Below are 18,188 nucleotides of genomic sequence, written 5' to 3'. Positions count from 1 at the left end.
AAGTATACAGCTAATCCGATTCCTACTAACTAAAATCTCGTGTATCATCGGTAACGTCGCGCTCGACGAAATGTTACATCTTACGTCTATCCTGCTGTACCTCGTCCGTACCTCGTCCGTACTTCGTCCGTATATTTCACGAAACGATCGTTAGAGTCGCCTGCGAAAATCACAGAAAGAGATCTCGGTAACTGTTCAATCGAAGAAGATCTAATATTATAATGATCATAAATAAATATGGTTTAACTTGTTTAATTGCATACGCGACGTTGGAAATCTCAGCGAATTCCCTTGTTCCTGTTAATCTTGCGATACGAAGAAAACGAAAGAATCGCAACGGAAATACTGTTTAAATTTGGCGGCAAGTGGACTGATAATTCTACATAGGTATCAGTCACGTACGCGCACACAGAGAACACGGGCATTCGTTGGTGTGGGTTTAGTCGTCAGTCATTTTTCTGTATCACGATTACTAGTAGGCACAGTGTGCGCAAAGGATTCCGACGACAGGAATAAATTCAGGATCAACGCGTTTCCGTTCGGCTTCCTGTGTAAACAGAATTGTTAGTTCTGTAATCGTGTAACGTGGCGAGTTGGTTTGCCGCAGAGTAACTTTGAGAATTTTGTAACAAATGGATACCCCGTTACCACATATCTTAGAAAGTGCTGATTGTGACGGTTCAGGTAAACCGAAAGAGAGGTTAGTCAGTCTTCTCGATCAGATCGAAGTGCACGTAGAACAACTGAGAAAAGATGCCTGGCGCCTCGAGGAAGAGAAAGACACTCTCTTGACTACCCTAGATACGCTCAGAAACAATGAAATTTTGACCGTATTAGAAGAAAGTAAGTGTTTATATGATATTATTCTGTAAATCAAGGTCAGCTTCTGATATGCCTAGAAACATCGTCATCGATGTTCTCGATGTTCTTGATGTTTGTAGAATGTTCTCATTTATCGCTTGTCAAACTTGTTGTTTTCTTGTTCAAATTATGTTACGATGATGAATAGTTGGCCTTTTCCGATAGGCTTATTTAATTAATTAACTAGCCTACAGATTCGATGTATTTCTGGATATATGTGTAAATATATGTATGTGTAAATAAATACATTGAAAAAGATGCGATCAAATTTTTTGTTTTTAAAAATCGTTCTACTTGAAATTCTTAAGAAAAACTTTAACGACTTGTTAGATGTTGTGCATTATGACATTTTCATATAAATATAAATTTTCGATCCAGATGACAGAGACGAAGTTATAAGGTATGCAGAGAGATTGTCCATGAGATGTTTATCGGTCGATGTTTTGGTGAGAATTCAACGAGATCATATTCAGCAGGAAGCGTTACATCAGGTGTGTATCGGTTGTACCGTATTAATAACCTAACCGATAAGATGGATTAATCTATACTTTGTTCGTGTAAGAACGAACTACCTATTATTATGGATGAATTTTAGGTAAATGGTTTGATTGATAATTTAATAATTAGTCTTCGAGATGATCCAGCTATGACGCGACAACGTTGCACGTCCTTCATGAATGCTTGTACCAGTTCGCATGGCTGTGATTTGTCAGATAAGAACTTTGAAACTGCTATTCTTGGATGTACCATGGAGGATCAGAAACGAGTAAAGAAGAGACTGCAGGGCTTGTTGGATTACATTGATAAAATGCATACGATTCAGCTACTATGAAGACACACTTTGAGCAATACATTTTAAAATAGCAGCAGATAAGTTACTCCTGAAGCGAACAATTAAGCTATATTAGTTGTTCTACCGGAGATTCGATGAAACTGAAAGCTAATTAAACCAGGGTGCTTATTTGAAATTCAATGGTGGTGTTGTACGGTAAATATAGAGAAAGGTATTACACGTAACAAACGATTATATTATCTTCTCTATGTATACCATGATTTTCTATAACTCACCATTGCGCAACTAAGCTTCTGTCCACTTTATATTTGTATTTGCGCATCATAGTGGAGTGTAGTAACAAAATTACTATAAAATTTTATGAATATTTTGATATTTGTTTGGAAAATTTGCAATGAACAATTCTAATATTATCATTGATGGAACTATAACAAAGTGAACAGCCTTCTTAGAAACTTAATACAGTACAACATGTGTGTACAAAGCATAATGTTTTACGTCGAGGTGACTTTAATGATTTGGTATTAGTAAATCAAAGTATATTTTTATGACCTTTTTTCAATTCTAAAACACAAGAACACACGCATTATTAGAATTGCGCTCAATTTGATCTTTGTGTGGATATGATAAATATGTGACTGCTGGTTAGTCATATTAACATGCCCTCAATGTAATAACAATTATTCCTGATTACGTAAAATTATAGTGCTTCCTATAATTCAGAGCACTGGTAAAACTATTTGAGGAAACCGAATATAATTTCTATATTCCGAATCTAGCTTTGAACTTGTTCGTATTTTAATAAATTCCATGATATGTTTCTACTTGCTTACTTACTTACTTACTTACTTACTTACTTACTTACATACTTACTTACATACTTACTTACTTACTTACTTACTTACTTACTGTGGTACTGTAGATGAAACAATTAAATTGAATAATTTACTACATATTAAAATTATTAAGAAAACGGATAAGGATTCTATGTACGATCTGGCATAATTTTAAGAGAACATTTAGTTTATGCGAAAAATCCATTTCTTTTTTCTGTTTCCTTTCCTCTTGTTTCTTTTTTCTTTTTTCTTTTATACCGTGTACCTAAATAGTTTTATTGTTAGCAATGGTGCCAGACCATATTATTCATATAATCTTTATTCACTTATTTTTATAATTCTAAATAATGTATACTTTATGCATGGTACATTCGTTCAATTTTACTATAAGTTTCAAGTTCAGAATTAGCGTGCAATACATTTTCGTATGTGATACAAATAAAAGAAATAAAGCATTGTTTATAACTAAAACAGGATAGCATTTATTAAAGTTTGCAGAACTTGTTTACTTTGTGCTCTTCGAGGTGTCGATTGAAACAGATTGTTAAAAAAAAAGCCGTAACATTTAGTTTTTATTTATTTCTCGTTGTCACCGTTGAACGAAAGATTGGTTTCCAACAACGCGTGTCTCTTTTTCTTATTATGTAGAATATTTGGTTAGCCAGTACATTGATATCTGTTTACATATAAATTAACGTCTATAAAAAATGAAAACGATTTAAAAGATCTTTTAATGTGAAAGATATTTTTAGCAAAAACATTACCACGTAATATATTACGTATTACCTAGATTGATCGCTTATTACAATTATATTGACTGTATGTGCATAAAAAGAGTAAGAACACTATACTCCTCCTGATAAACGTTCGCCTTTCACACGTACAAGTAATACGTTTATTCGAATACGAAATGTCTCTGAAGAAAAATACTTGAATTTAAACGATTATGTGCTTCAAGTGGAAGTGGGAATTAACCTTAGAAATATTTACACAGTGCATTTATTATAATAGCATCGGTGAATTAAAAGGAATTCAATAAAAACGATCCATGTATAAAAATGCGTAAGATTCTTTGCATGTAAAATCTCATTCTTCTAATTCTATGTAAATGTTCTAAATTCGCAGCTCCGTTGTTGCTTTTAGGCGAGTACTCGCGCGAGTCGCGTTACGTTGAAATCTCTCGAAGAGAATCGAATGTCCGAGCTTAATTAAAGAAATGCAGCATACCTAATTGAGTTATACCTACTTACACGATCAATCGTAAATCGTTGAACCGATTACCAACACGATATACGTAGGTTTATATCCATCTCTCATAAATATGAATATATATATATATGATATATATATATATATATATATATCAGTCTGTACATGGTTAAAGATTAATTCAGCTTCAGTAAACAGCTTTTCACGTATTTATCCACGCAAAGACTAAAGTAGCCTACAGGCGTTTTTCACAAAATTCCTCTTCTTGTGGTTTTTCGCCTTGGCTCCTGGCCGCAAAACGATTGTACCGTTCCCCGTACTTCGACCACACGTGGATCCGTTCGGACTAAAAGCACCTATAACGACACATAGAAATATCTATATATTTTCATAACTTTAAGAGGACAAATAAAGGATTGTTTTCCAGTTGATAGTACAATTTGTTGCATCGGTTCCATCGATCACGGGGGAAGAACCTGTCTCTCCTCTTTGGAACGGATACGCTGGGAGGAAAGGATGTAACGATATTTCTTACACTCGTCTTTTGCAGCCGACCGATTAATATTTTCCACGTAAACGATTCTCACCAGTGTGTCTATCATGATAATTGATCGGAACGTTACGATACCAATGATAATATTGTAATATTAACAACTGACTAGACCTTTTTGAACAGCTACTTATACGCGATGCAACAACGATAGTCGGTACAGGACAGATCGTTTCTGTAGTATTCATATTATACGCATTATCACGTATAACGGATATAAGTTTCCATGAAAAACTATGGGACCCTAACTTCCTTTCTGACGAGTACTAATTGTGATAGGCTAGGGAGAGCATTGAAGACGGAGAGTGGGGGAAGGTCCCAAAGCTTCGGTGTTTGGTCTCTAGTAGCGGGTAATGTAAACGACCGTTTACACCGAGTAGACTACCTGTATAGATTGTAAACGTTTAGCCAGTTATTTGTATAATTTTTGTTTTTCAATAAAACGGTACTTGGACACGATATCGAGCAACCTTTTTATTATCCTTTCGTTCGTCCTCTGCCCTCGGAAAGGGTATAACAGGGTAGTAACGTAGAGAGCGAAAAGTTCTTCCAGTAGCCATTACAGCCAGTGGAAAATGTTATTCGGCCGTATGCCTGTCTCACACGTGTGAACGCACACGGACCGTACACCATCGCGTTATTCAAGAATCAAGATCGATGCCAGCAGTCACGCGATCGGAAGATGTACTTGTATCGTACAGGAACGCATTCGAAGCTCTCCGGCTCGGCTGAACCACTGGTGTCTCGGCGTTGACAACAACGGAAGAAAAAAACGTCACGACTAAAAGAGTCACGATCACGAATACAATATGTTACGACTCGACATTTTAATCAACTTTCGAAGCGTTCACCGGAAACCGGAAGCTTCAACCGGCACGAAAGATGTTGAACATGTTCGTTAAACCGTAAAATTATAGAGGGTGTTCGAGAAACGACTAAACCCACGAGGAGAAAACTGTGTCCGCGTGAAACGCGCAAAGAAATCATTTCAAGTGGAACAAGGCTCCTGTGCTTTAAAGATATTTCTGAGAAGCAGCGTTCTTTCCGTCAGCCTACATACGCGTACACCTGTCCAATCGGCTCATCGAATGCGTCCCTGCTCGAGGCGAAAGAGAACCTGCTGATCTATATAGATGCACACGTGACTGCCGGTCAAGTGCCGAGAGACCAGGGCAGACCACCTGGTAAATCTGGGCCAACGCTCAACCACCCCTTATCTTATCCTTTCCACCGGATCGTTCGAATGTTGAACTTGTTCGGGAGATCGATCGGAAGAAACGACGACGGACGAACTCGTCTTCCCGTGGGTCGTAGGAAAATTCGATTGCGAAAATTCACTGTCGAACCGAATATATTATTTCTGTCGGTAGAAATATCGTAACACAGAAATATGAAATTTCTCTGTTCGCCTTCTAGCGAGCCACTGACGGGATTAATCGTTAGATTTCACTGGCCCCTGAAAATTTGCGAATCGCTTCTAAACGATAATACAAAGATGAAGATCTTGAATGTTCGCAGTCCAGCGATGACGGTATTGTTAGGCGAACAGAGGCGAGATCGAGCTGCACCGTACGTAGAAGCGTGCGTATCCGGCACAGTTAATACATTATGCATCATCTCCACGGTGGAGTTTCCAAGAAAGCACACCGTTCTTTTCGCACAGCCATTACCAGACTTAAACGACCGACGGACGAATACGTTGGATCGACCACGCGTGAACCGGCATCGGACTACATTGTTCAGCCGCGGCTGGTACAAATTCTGTCGCACGCCGGTCTACACGCGCGTTCGCATCCGATTTATTTCGAAATTCCTCGGATTTCTAATCTATCTCTTAATCGAGAAGAGCGAAAGAAACGAAATCTTTCTAGAAACTCCGAGAGTCCGTCCATCGAGATTATTCAGTGGCAATTCAGTTTACGGATCGCTAAATCACTTTCTTTTCTATAGCGACTGCTCTAGAAAGCATCTGTTTTCTTCGCAATAACTGTAAAAGAAGAAATCAAGAATGCGAGTCATATAACCATCTGGACGATCCAGTGTTAACCTAGACTCCTCGTACAGAGGAGTTGCTAGGATACAGTGGCCGAGTAAAGTCGAGGAAACCTGGCAAAAGTAGAATCAACGAGGAATACTGTTTCCGAGGGGAAACAACTGGCTCTCTCGAATAGAGTTGCCTCGAATACGCAACTCGAAGCGAATCATGCTATATCGTTGACCGAACGACAAGACGAAATGCCATCGAGGAGTGAAATGAAACTCTCGAACGACAGATGAGAGATTCGCGAACCCGTGATCGGGAAAGTCGCGTCGGTCGAAACGAAGGTCGGTTCGATCGATGCGCAGCAATGTTGCGTCGGGTGAACTGGTCCGCACTCACTTATTACGGAAGGTGACCTAGGCCCGGACGAGTACAATCTCAGGTCGTCCTGATAATCGTCGTCGCAGCGTCGCATCTCGTGGAGACATCGCGACGCCAGGTGCCGGAAGACGCTCATAACGCCGACGTCCTCTTTCACAGACGTTCGCAGCAGCTTGCAGCCGAGCGCGCGGCCTAGCCTCTCCGCCTCGTCCCTGAAAAGGAACGCTGTGCTCGAGACTGCTCGAAATTACGGCTGGTAATTAACGCTAGGTTTACGGAGGTTCGTTTTACAGTTTGTTCTATCGTTCCTGAACAAATCGATGCTCGTTCGTTTCGAGGTTGGCAATTGGAGGTTTAAAGATAAACGATTGTTCGTATACACGGTATTATCGATAGAATCGAATATGCGTAAAATTCACGCGTTCCGTAAAGCTAGTGTCTTTGTAATCGGATGCCACGCTTACGGATCAATGACACACTGATCGACCAGGTCCATCTTGTTCTGTACGAGGACCGTGGGAATCTCGCCGCACTCGTTCTCCACCTGTGAAACCAAAATCAGACGCTTCTTATCGGATTTATCGGTATTCTCGGTATCTTAGGCGGTATCTTATGCGCTATCTCGATCGTACACGTATAAATATATTTTTCCTCTACTAAACGATCCGTGGAATAATTCATTCATCGAAATCGATTAAAAGCATCTTGCTACTTTCGTCATTTTACGACTACAGGTTCAAATTGCACAGGAAACATAGAAAACCGGGAGCCGTCCGTCGGTGGTAACTGCAGGTGAAACTGCTTTCTAATTTCGTGTTTTAAATTGAAGGGAGTAAACGCGCGCGCGCCAGGCTCGAAGAAGTTAATACTCCTGGCAAACGTTTCGCTTCGATGTATTCCGGACGATTGTAATCGCTGTATACACGGTAGAAATGGACGGCAGAAATGGAATGTCTTATTAACGAACAGTTTATTTTCGAGCGCCTTATCAGCCGAGTACTTTTGAATCGAGTGCTCTGCTACGATTCAGATACCAGAGGCGAATAAACTGCAACTATTCGGAGCAGACGCGCGCGTCCGCGACCGGAAAGAAGGGGATAAACGCTGGAAACGCGCGGGGCGTCTCCTTCAGTGGGATGCGATTTCTGCGTGTTCGCAGCCGCAGCTGCACCATTTCCCGCCAGTTTCTCCGCAGTCGAAGAAAAAAGCGAACGCACAAGTTTCTACGAAAGGAATTCGAGAGCGTGACCGATGATCTCGGACGTCTTCGGGGATTCGTGCTCGTATTTTCTTTTCAGCCTAACCAAGTGCATGCCGATACGTCGATGCAAATTACTTTGCGCCGAGTCACGTATCTTTCGAGATTCTGGCCCGGCCCTCGCGGCAAATCGTTCGTGATCTTTGCCAATTATCGATTCCGCCATTCCGGCGTATCGTTGAAACCTAACCTTGACAATATGGCGTATTCTTTCGCGTAAAGAGTGCAGCAGCTTCCACCCCCTGGCTGGCGAAACGCAACCGGACTATGCGAGAGTTTCGCTTACTCTCCGATCTAGCGTGCTATGCAACGGCACCGTCGAAAGTTCCCTCGACGGATGATCCGTCAACCGATTTGTCGCCGACCCAGATTTCGAGGTAAATCGGTTCGCGACGCGAGAGCTTTCGCGAGAGCTTTCGCGAGAGCTTTCGCGAGCGACAAGATCGGATTATCGGCTAGCGAACAGCCCGAGCGGAGGAGATTCGACCGGCGAATGATACAGCGTCAGCGGAATGGCAATGGAAACGTGGCGACGCGTAGCGACTTAAAATCAGCCCCTGCTTTAATGGCACCTTCACTTTCACATTCCAGCATCCGCCGCGACTACCTACGGAAACGTGCTTGCACCGGTTCGTCGCGGCGCGTATGTCTGGCGCGCGGCGCGAGTCCTACCTTCAGCTTCCACGAAGGAATGGCGTCGAAGGAATCTCTGTCAGTGGCTGAATAAGCGAGAACGCAGGCATGGGCGCCGCGATAATAAGCCGCGGTGATTGCGTCGAATTCCTCCTGGCCCGCGGTATCCCACAGCATCAGTCTGACGTCCTCGCCGTCCACCCTGCGGAACAGAGAATGGTCAACCCTCGGGGAAAATTCGAATCTCCAGTCTCGATCGTTTCCGATCCGAAACTTCCCGATTCCTTGCACGTTTGCTCCGCGGCATTCGAATCTGAACGGAACTCTCCTGAAAGCAGTGATCCACGATTAAGTCGTCGCGGATGGACACAAGTGGGAATTCTCGTTCGTCCTACCGCTTCGAAATTCCGTCGATAGTCGGCCGCGCGTGAATTGTCTGCGTACAGTTGCACCCGTGGAGTCTTTATCTATGCGGAGTGTAGCTGCGCACGTTTCTACACGAGTCCTTGAGAAACGCACCTCTTATTCGTCCCGACACGAGCTATCGTGGGATACTTCCTAGCGTGGATTTGTCTCCGTTAGCCTGCCCGGCAAGCCGCACTCGTCTACGTCTTTTTCAAAAGGAAACTACCTTTTTAGCGCCTCCTCTCTTTCAGCGAACGCACGAATATACTAAGCGGCCCCTCCGAGATCGCAGACGTCTCTGTCGGAATGGAATAGGAGAAGTAGAGACTACCGAAATTCGATTTCTCGATGGATGGTCGCGAGAAAATATGGTTCTACGGTTCCAACCAGATTTTCGAAGACGATTAACCAACGGTAAGCGATGGTTATTTCGTACAAGATCAATTTAGATGTTAATCGATAATATTATGTACAGTGTTTAGTACGGTATCAATGAAAACACTGTAACTGTACAATATAATAAGTATGTCGGCTGTCGCGCACGAATTCCACGGATTTAATAACGGAATGCGATAATGGTTCATCGCGCAACCGCGTTATGGGCCCGTTTGGGAGAAACGCGGCCCAGTTTTCTCTTTTTCCTTTTTCACGCAGCTCAAGTAGATCGAGAATGCTCGAGTCGAAGACGCTCTGTTGTCACGCTTTATCCGGTGGTGTGTTCGTTCCAACGCGCCTATTCTCACGTGACCCACAACACCGGCGACACGATTCTCAGTCGAAATTACAATGAATTCGTAACAGCTTGTCGGTGTTATTTAACGGATCGTTTAAAATCGCGGATCGGACAGCAGTCGACGATCCGCTAATAGATTATCCGCTCCCAGCGAATCGTTCGACGATATAAAGACGACAATAGAGCAAAGACTCTAATAATCTTGTCTAAAAAGGTCAAATTGTTCAATTTAAAGGTTGAAAAATCTTTGTTTATTTCCTATGATCGATCGATTCAATCGCGTTTATTTCTTCACCGCCAAAGAGAACAGCGAAGCGAATGGAAAACGATGCGTCATTCGTTGAAATAATCGAGAGTTGGAATAATTAAGATTGCGCCGTCGGCGGACGAAAAGTAAAAGAAAGATGGCGCGTGTACAGCGGTATTAACGATAAGAACGGCAACGGCTACGAGCACTGGAATCGCCGGAAAACGAGAAGAAAAGGGTAAAAAAGAGGTAAAATAAGCAGGTTCGTGCATACGCATCAGTCGGTTGAAATACGGGACAGCCCGGGCAGCGGCCTTCGTCACGACAGACTTCCATCCGATTTCATTTAACGTCCGTGCCGTACTCTCGTCGGCCGAGGTTTATAATCCGAGGGTTCTAATCGATGGAGGGGTCCGTGCGCGACCTTCCGGTTCGCGTGATTTTTCGAGCTGCGAACGTTCCGAAAAAAGAAACCGTTTCCGTTCCGTCCTGGGCTAATCGGATCGTCCGCTCGTTTCGGACTCGGACCCTCTCTGCGCCGCCATTTTCTAGCCGGATTGCTTTATCCGAGTTACGACTCGCGGTTTTAACAAGGCTATTGCGGAAAGCGGCTCTTGCCTAGTTGTCTTATTTCAACTATAACTCATTGTCGGAACGCTATAAATAGTGTATGCAAGGACCTACTTGAGTACCATAGAGTATACTAAGAATCGTATCGTCAAAAGTGATTATTTTCTTTTGAATTTTCCGTGATGTTCGCCCGCGAGAACATTGTAGTTATTAATCAGTGGTATAAATAGATGTTGTATAGAAAATGATTCTGAATAGTCTGATCTCTACAACGAAGGTAGCATACTTGTCCGACTTTTGTTTTGGCAAGAGGGCGTGAGGACGACAAGAGGACGGCAAGAGGACGGCAAGAGGACGGCAAGAGGACGGCAAGAGAGGACGGCAAGAGGACGGCCGCGCCGAGCGACCGGGACGTCTCCCGCGGAACGTAATTAACTCTGCGAGCGTATGTATACTCGTGGAGCGTACACCTATTATGCATTCTTCTTTAACTCTTTAATTACCATCCGAGTACAGCTGCCGCCCGCCTTCCTACACTTTCAGCACCATGAAAATCAGTTTTTCTATTCACCGTATTAATATTCTCACCGTTCGTGAGATATTTTCGAAGGATTCATCGATGAAAGATCGTGCGTTCCGATCGACGAACTCCAGCATGAGCTCGGCGAAGGGGGCAGGAAAAGTGAAAAGGAACTTTTTCGGTGAACGTTGACGATCAGCGAACAAACATGAACTTCATCGATCGCAGCCAGTCACGATCGTTGAGTTCTTTCAATTGTAACCGTTAATTGGAACTTTGAGAATCGTGGTTCGACGTTGCAATTCCAATGAACCGACGATTCGAAAATATCTCTGTGTTGCTCGATCGGTTGACGAAGCGACGCGCAGTTGCCCGTTATTGGTCAGCTCGAAACTCGTTCGGCACGGATTTTTCCCGGGAGATCGATAAAGGTTCACCGATGATCCGATTACGCCTGGGAAGAAACCGTCGGCTCGATGATCGTTCGCATCGATATTATTCGGCCGTTATTTCTCTTTTCCTTTTTCCTTGTTCCTTTTTCCGCGCGGGACGTCCGCGCCGTCGAAAGATCCTCGAGGTGAATTACACGGTTGAAAAGCTACCTAGATATCAGAATACGTTGACCGGCTTGTGCGTTTACTCACTCGATCTCCCGTTCGAGGAAATCGACGCCGATCGTCTTCTTGTAGTCCCTGGTGTACGTCCCCTTGCAAAACCTCTGGATCATCGATGATTTCCCTACGGCACCGTTACCGACTATCACCACCTGCAAAGAAACGTTCCCCTGTAACGCACATCTTGGAAAACTCTATCGACGATATTGCAGACAATTAGGATCGCACGCTCGGATAAGTCGAGGAGAGATGGCCCACTCTTTCGAAGGAACTAGATTTATCAAATATTACGGCTCGTTGTCAAATTATTTCTTCGATCGTCTCTTCGAGGAGGAAAGGTGTTTTCGAGGTTTTCAAGGTTTTCAAGGTTTTCAAGGTTTTCAAGGTTGCCTGCGGAACAGCCCCGTCTGTCGCGGTTAACTGTGTCCTTTTCACCGTTAATACGACTTTTATAGGTTTCGAATGTACGATTTCCGAAAAATTCCAGGCTAACTCGATGAATTATCGGTCTTCGAGAGTTTACCGCTATTCGTCATTGGGACGAATTTCGAGCGGATCGAAGGTGGTTTCGTGGTTTGCTCGTAGACTTTCTAAAAGCTATAGGTCGAGCACGAAAGGGGATAAACGAATGCTGTAATGAATTTCACGCGGGACTTTCTTCGGATTTGTTTCGAGCTCGATGAAATATTTCTGTCGGCGTTCGCGTCAGCAGCGTCCAACCAACTCGGCGGTCTCGTGTCGGCGAACGGTGTCGTGCTCGATAGACTCGAGATAGTAGCTAATAAAAAAGTAACGAATGCTATCGCGTAGAATTTGGGTTAATTTCGAGCCGACGCGTCGCGACGCATGGCAAGCGAGGAGGCAGCTTCTTTGCTCGGGCAGGTTGCTGCCCCTGCTCTCGCGAATTTTAGAACCGATAACTCGAGGGAACGACGCGAATAAATAATCGATCGAATAGAAAAAGCTAACATCGTCGCGTTCATCGCGTTCATCGCGTTCCAGCGAACAAGAGGATTACCAGAAAAACAGCGGATTAATAGTGGAAGTAGTAAAAGTGAAAGATGCAGGGGACGCGGTAATAGAGTTATTAACGCGACGATGGCGGAAAACCGAATGCCGATCGAAACGATTAAGGTGCGCGGACCGACTCTTATGCGAGACCAACTCGCCGTTCCGACATGGCTGCCGGAAATGGTCGATAAGGGCGCGGGAAACGGTTTTCGAGGTTGGAACAATCGGTTCGCCGCCGCGTCTCCGATGGAACCGGGAAACGAGAAGGGAAGAGAAGAGAAGATTATTAATAGCGAACGACGATAGAGCAGTTACGCCATACGACGATCACATCTGCGACCTCCTTCCAAATGATTAATGTCCCCATTAAAGCCACCTATTCTCGAGACGTAATTAGGCCCTATTAGACCGCGCACGGTTATGCAAATTTCCACTTTCGTGGATCGTCCCATCGGATCGACGAAATCGGCGCCGCCCGTTCGAAAAACTTGGAAGCACTGGCACAAGTCGAACCGTTAACCAGCTGCGCGCGTACACTTAGCAAACCTTCTAGGAAACGACTCGACCCGACCGTCGAAAGACAAAATGATCGAAAATTAACGATTGCGCGGAGAAGCGAATCAGTGAATCTCTCCGGGATCAAGACGAATGACGCTGGCGCGTCCATCGAACCGGAGGAAACGATGCGTTTGTTGGAAACAGATGGGACGAGAACGTGCCGCGAAGAACAAGCCGAAGGAAAGCGCGGTCCATTTGAGAATATTCTCGCGCTAATGGTTCACGCATATGTCGGAGGAACCTGTCCGAATGGAATTATCAGCAGGCCATGTTAATTCTGACGCGAAAGAGGCGAACAATGGCCGCGACATACCGGGAAAAGTGGTCGAACCGCGTGTGAATGGCTTTCGTGATTTCAGGTTGATTAACAGTTTTTCATGTACAGTTACCAGCTGGCTGTAATTTCAGCGGAAGAAACGGCGGAAGAAACGGCGGAAGAAACGGCGGAAGCGGTTAATTACGAATACGCTCTCGCGCCAATATCGCAAAGCCCCGTCTTTATTGCGATACGTTTAATTTAATTAATAGCTCACGGTGGTTTTCGCGTTAACGTTCTCCAAGTACGCGATTCCGAACGAGGGAACGTTGCAGACGCCGCCGCAAAGTCTCGAATCGTCGGCCAGCGATTCTATTTTCCTAATATACGACATATATACGTGTATCCAGATTGTTTCTTATTCGCTGTTACACAAACCAATTAGCCGAATTAACGATGAATCGTTTATTTATTAGTTTATTCCGATCCGCGATGGGTTCCGGACACAAGCGAAACGTTATCAAACTTTTGACTACGGCAAGTTTCACGGTCGGGCATGCCGTGAACGCGTTAGGCCCAAAGAACGAAGAAACCTGTATTAAATAAATGCGTGCGCATCGGTCCCGCGTCACATGAAAATCCCGATTTGCATATTTACGTGATTCGCGACGGTTCGTTTGCCGGACTACAGGTTCCAATCCCGGGTAGGAATCGGTAAAAGGAACGAGTATCCAGGATCGCTGCCGCTCGAGGCGTTGTACTTGAAATCGTTGTTCCGCCAAATAATCGAGATAACGGTGTGTGCCTAAAGCGAGAAGTGGGTTAAGTCGATAAGGGCCCGTGTCCTTCCGAACCGGTCCACCGAATCGAACTTCTGTGGGGGGACTGTACAGGGTGGCCTACTAAAAAGGAGCCAATTCGAGGGTGACACCGTACGAAAGACGATACCTATCGACACAGTCTTAAACGAAACGTTCGTTTTCATTGGAAACACGTTTATTTCGTTTCCGATAGTTTTCTCGAGCAATATCGCGTACAAGCATTCCCGAGGATGAGGATCGAGTGACAGGGATGCGAGGAGACGATCCGTGTTTATTCGTTGGAACTCTGACTCGACGAACGTTCCCAGTGTTAGCGGAACGAAATATCGAGAGCAATCGAGGAATCGATCTTATCGAATGATATACGTAGATACGTTGATACGTTGATACGTTGATACGTTGATACGTTGATACGTTGATACGTTGATACGTCGATACGTTCGAGTCGTAAGTTCTTTTTGTTCGTTTCGCGTTGTAAACTCGCCTGTTGTAACAGTAACTCTGATACCCGGGCAAGAATAACATTATCCAGCGTGCCAACGAAGAACAACTATTCGAGTCGTAATCGCGCGGATTTTGAAAAAATCGATCCCGCCACGGTACACACCGGAAGACGCGAGAGCAATGAAACAGATATATACGGTGGAACGCTCGCGCTCCGTTCGACCGTGTGTTCCTTAATTAATTCCCTTCCCTATAATCTTCGAGCAACTCTTCGGAAATAGTTCTCGTATTATCCTCGTTCTTCTAGATGTAAATCGTTTCGTCCTTCAACTTCTCGACATCGGCCTCGAAGTAGGTACGTTTCGTTATGCGTGCATGACCTTGAATTACCTTACGCGGCAGGACATTGAACTTATTCGAAAAGCGGCTGTCTGCCAGATAAACAAATCGCGATGCTCTATTTAACGGGAAATGGAGATGTCCTTCGGGGGACCCTGATGCGTTTGCTCGTCGTTTCCTGTCCTTTGGCTGCCTTCGCGTTTAATGGAAGCTTTTTAACGCACCGACTAGAGTGCCGCAAGAATTTTAACAAAGCTTCTTTCTTCTACGCGTCTTCAACCGGAACGTTAACCAATTTCTCCGCTCTTTCTATTTCAAGCAACTATGCTTTCGCATCCGTTTGCGCGATCGAAATTCTATTACTATTACTATTACTATTACTATTACTATTACTATTACTATTACTATTACTATTACTATTACTATTACTATTACTATTACTATTATTATTACTATTAGTCAGTGTGTACCATTGTAAATTGTACGCTTTAATGGGATTATACCTTAACGAAACAGGAAGCCCCCGATTTACTCGGATCCGGGCAAAGATTCTTCCGAGTTTTTATGGGTATCGTAAACGGCGGTAGCTCGCAGAAAATATTCCCGCGAATAGCACGGTTGCGGCCGACGGCCAAATTGAATGTACCGTTCGTTTTTGGTAACGTTGTCGAAATCAACCGAATCGTCGCGCGTCTCCGTTCCTTTATCGTCGTAACAGCCTAATCTATAGGGAAATCTCTGTGGTAGCAAACTCCAGTGAATTAGTCGGAACGAAACGAGTTTGATCCGCAACGTTATTTGTGTAGCATTAACTCTCGAAAGAGAACGAGAATCGCGGACGGTGCTGAAATACGAATATTGTTGGAAAGGTTTAAACCACTTCCGATAATACGCTCGAGGGAGAGTTTATTATGGCCGTTTCTCGATGACCGCGCGCGTTTCGAGGTTTTTAGACAGGCTTCGAGATACATCGTATCAACGAGACCGTCTCGATCTTAATTACGTTCTCCTGCGCGTCCGGTTAATTATTATTTTCAACCGCGATAGTTATTGGAAACGAGCGGCACACCAATTAAACCGGTGTATGTTAATCATGCGAATTTCTCGAACAGCTGCGCGCAACCCCTGCCTTCCTAATTTGATCGGCAGTGCGCGGTTTTTACCCGTTGCTAACGCCTAACACTCAGGATCGTGCGAGATAGAACACCGAGAACGCGATATTAGAATTCGTACGATAATACTTTAATTCGGACGATTCGCCAGGTACCGAGAACACACCCTTAACGAGTTCGTTCCACGTTACTTTGATATTTCACGATTGGCCTCGAAACACCGAGAATTCCGATACGTAGGAATTATTCATTAACCAACAGGTTTCTTTCACTGGTTGATTTAATCGTTGGGATGACCTATTCACCGTTAACATTTCCTTGCCGCTCAGATAAAAAAGATATCATTACGAGAACCATCGAATTCTAACGAAACGAGTCCCGCATACCATACCGAGTAAAATGTTACCAACAATAACGGTACCAAATCGTAGAGCACACCGACACACGGTTTCACTTAATAAAACACGAATAAAACGTTCTTCGATCTCTCGCGCACACTCCCGCGATATTTCTCCCGCTAAAATTCCAAGTGTAATATTTATTTTAGAATATTTCGTATGTTCACTTTCGGTCGGTGGCTATTTCACACTCGGAAAAGCGGTAATTCGATTCTGCGGACGAAATAAAACGATCAGAGTTGTTTGCTCCAACTATGAAGAATAAAAACACTGAAAGTGTTGCATACTCTTCGATGAGTGTTCCTTAGGAAAATATCAGCGTGTAAGTACCGTTATAGCGATCGAAAGATAAACCACAATCGTTCCATATCATCGCCTAAACCGTATATAGTATACTATAGTATCGAATAGTTCTTTTCGCGTGTAGATCACCGATCTGTGACATTGTTTACAAATACCAATGAAATCAAAATGGCTTCCAACATGGGCATTGTTGCACGGACATGCCGTATCTTTTAATAGAGACATTACTATTTCAATTCGAGTGATTCGTGTTCACGAAGAAAGACATTGATCGATATTGACAGTTTCGATGTCCCATTCTTTTCCGTGTTTCTTTCTACTGTTGGGCGCAACAACCAAGACCAGCTGCCGATAATTAAGCATTTCGAACGATTAGACTAGGAAAATGTTTCTTTGAAACCGTATCGTTTCTCGACTTGGCGCGAACAAGGTAAAAACCTGGGCAAGTCGAAAGATTGATATTCCTAACCTATAGAGTACCGGCTTCGTGTGTGTACATTAGAATGTCGATCTGTCACCGCGCATACGCGTTTATGAAATTTCATTTCAAATCTTGCCGAAATGCACGCGCGTTTCGCGATATCTTACTCTCCGTGTTATTTCTCTATTTTTCTTTGGCATTTCATTGGAGAAACCGCGAATCGGAGTAAAACCGCGCTTGAACTTGCCGTAAAGAAATAAATTCTAGTTGGCCCTGATCGGAGAAGCGTCGCGTGAAATGTATTCCCATGTGATTCGGGACGCGGCAATTAAAAAGTCTCGTCTGGTTTCGTTTCGTTTCGTTTCGTTTCGTTTCGTTTCGTTTCATGTCGTATCGTGTCGTTTCGATTCGATTCGATTCGGCGCGAAAGGAAACCGCAATCGAATGAATTTCCCGCAATGAATATTATCCAAGGAAAAATGAGAATCGGATTTTTCGTCACCTTGAGCGATATCTCGAGTTCTTCCTCCCGCATTCTGACCGTAACGCGATTAGCATAATATCCAGCTACAACATATCCCGCGATGTCCGCCGTTGATCTCTCGTGTGAAAATCTCTACTGTTAGCTGTGATCACCTTTCCCGATATTTCGACTCGACCACCTCACATCGCGACCGAAACATTGTTACAAATTTTGAATAAAAACTCACGCGCGTTTCTTTTTACTGTCGACCAACGAGCGGAAAACAGTTTAACGAAAGAGCAACGCACGCACCGGACACGCGAGTACGCGCCGCTAACTGACTGAACACCTGTACGAGACACCTGCCGTCACTGACCGTTCTCGGTAACTTTCTCTAGTGACTTTTCGGAAGCTTGGAAACAGCTACCAACCGCTACGATACACAACTGATTTGTTCGTTCGTTCAATTTT

General features: G+C 43.9%; 2 protein-coding genes across 5 annotated transcripts; one reads left to right on the top strand and one right to left on the bottom strand.

Moving 5' to 3' along the window:
- Nucleotides 1-226: 226 nt before the first annotated feature.
- LOC116425142 (BAG family molecular chaperone regulator 2) lies at nt 227-4,708 on the top strand. The gene is made up of 3 exons (XM_031972425.2): nt 227-843; nt 1,240-1,352; nt 1,457-4,708. The coding sequence occupies exons 1-3, from the start codon at nt 633-635 to the stop codon at nt 1,691-1,693; spliced, it is 561 nt and encodes a 186-aa protein (XP_031828285.1). The 5' UTR covers nt 227-632; the 3' UTR covers nt 1,694-4,708.
- Nucleotides 2,794-18,169, bottom strand: Rab23 (RAS oncogene family member Rab23). Of its 4 annotated transcripts, none has more exons than XM_031972420.2 (6): nt 17,757-18,169; nt 11,622-11,743; nt 8,542-8,704; nt 7,076-7,155; nt 6,630-6,823; nt 2,794-4,055 (listed from the first exon to the last, which is right to left on the bottom strand). In XM_031972420.2, exons 1-6 carry the CDS (start codon nt 17,787-17,789, stop codon nt 3,925-3,927), a joined length of 723 nt encoding a protein of 240 aa, XP_031828280.1. In that variant the 5' UTR covers nt 17,790-18,169; the 3' UTR covers nt 2,794-3,924. The 4 variants fall into 4 exon arrangements, with proteins under 4 accessions (XP_031828280.1, XP_031828283.1, XP_031828284.1 ...); XM_031972423.2 differs by lacking the exon at nt 17,757-18,169 and adding an exon at nt 16,861-16,971; XM_031972424.2 differs by lacking the exon at nt 17,757-18,169 and adding an exon at nt 16,524-16,807.
- Nucleotides 18,170-18,188: the final 19 nt, after the last annotated feature.

Source organism: Nomia melanderi, unplaced genomic scaffold (genome assembly GCF_051020985.1).
Source record: "Nomia melanderi isolate GNS246 unplaced genomic scaffold, iyNomMela1 scaffold0115, whole genome shotgun sequence".
Taxonomy (NCBI): domain Eukaryota; kingdom Metazoa; phylum Arthropoda; class Insecta; order Hymenoptera; family Halictidae; genus Nomia; species Nomia melanderi.
This window is presented reverse-complemented; position numbering and strand designations above follow the sequence as displayed.

What these genes read in the sequence shown, in the direction of transcription:
- LOC116425142 (XM_031972425.2), top strand. Translation starts at nt 633, where the DNA reads ATGGATACCCCGTTACCACATATCTTAGAAAGTGCTGATTGTGACGGT. An exon ending in TTTGACCGTATTAGAAGAAA is followed by an intron (nt 844 to 1,239) that starts GTAAGTGTTTAT and finishes TTTTCGATCCAG; the next exon opens with ATGACAGAGACGAAGTTATA. An exon ending in AGCAGGAAGCGTTACATCAG is followed by an intron (nt 1,353 to 1,456) that starts GTGTGTATCGGT and finishes GATGAATTTTAG; the next exon opens with GTAAATGGTTTGATTGATAA.
- Rab23 (XM_031972420.2), bottom strand. Translation starts at nt 17,789, where the DNA reads ATGCGGGAGGAAGAACTCGAGATATCGCTCAAG. An exon ending in AACTCGAGATATCGCTCAAG is followed by an intron (nt 11,744 to 17,756) that starts GTGACGAAAAAT and finishes GTTTCTTTGCAG; the next exon opens with GTGGTGATAGTCGGTAACGG. An exon ending in TAGGTCACCTTCCGTAATAA is followed by an intron (nt 4,056 to 6,629) that starts GTGAGTGCGGAC and finishes GTGTCGTTATAG; the next exon opens with GTGCTTTTAGTCCGAACGGA.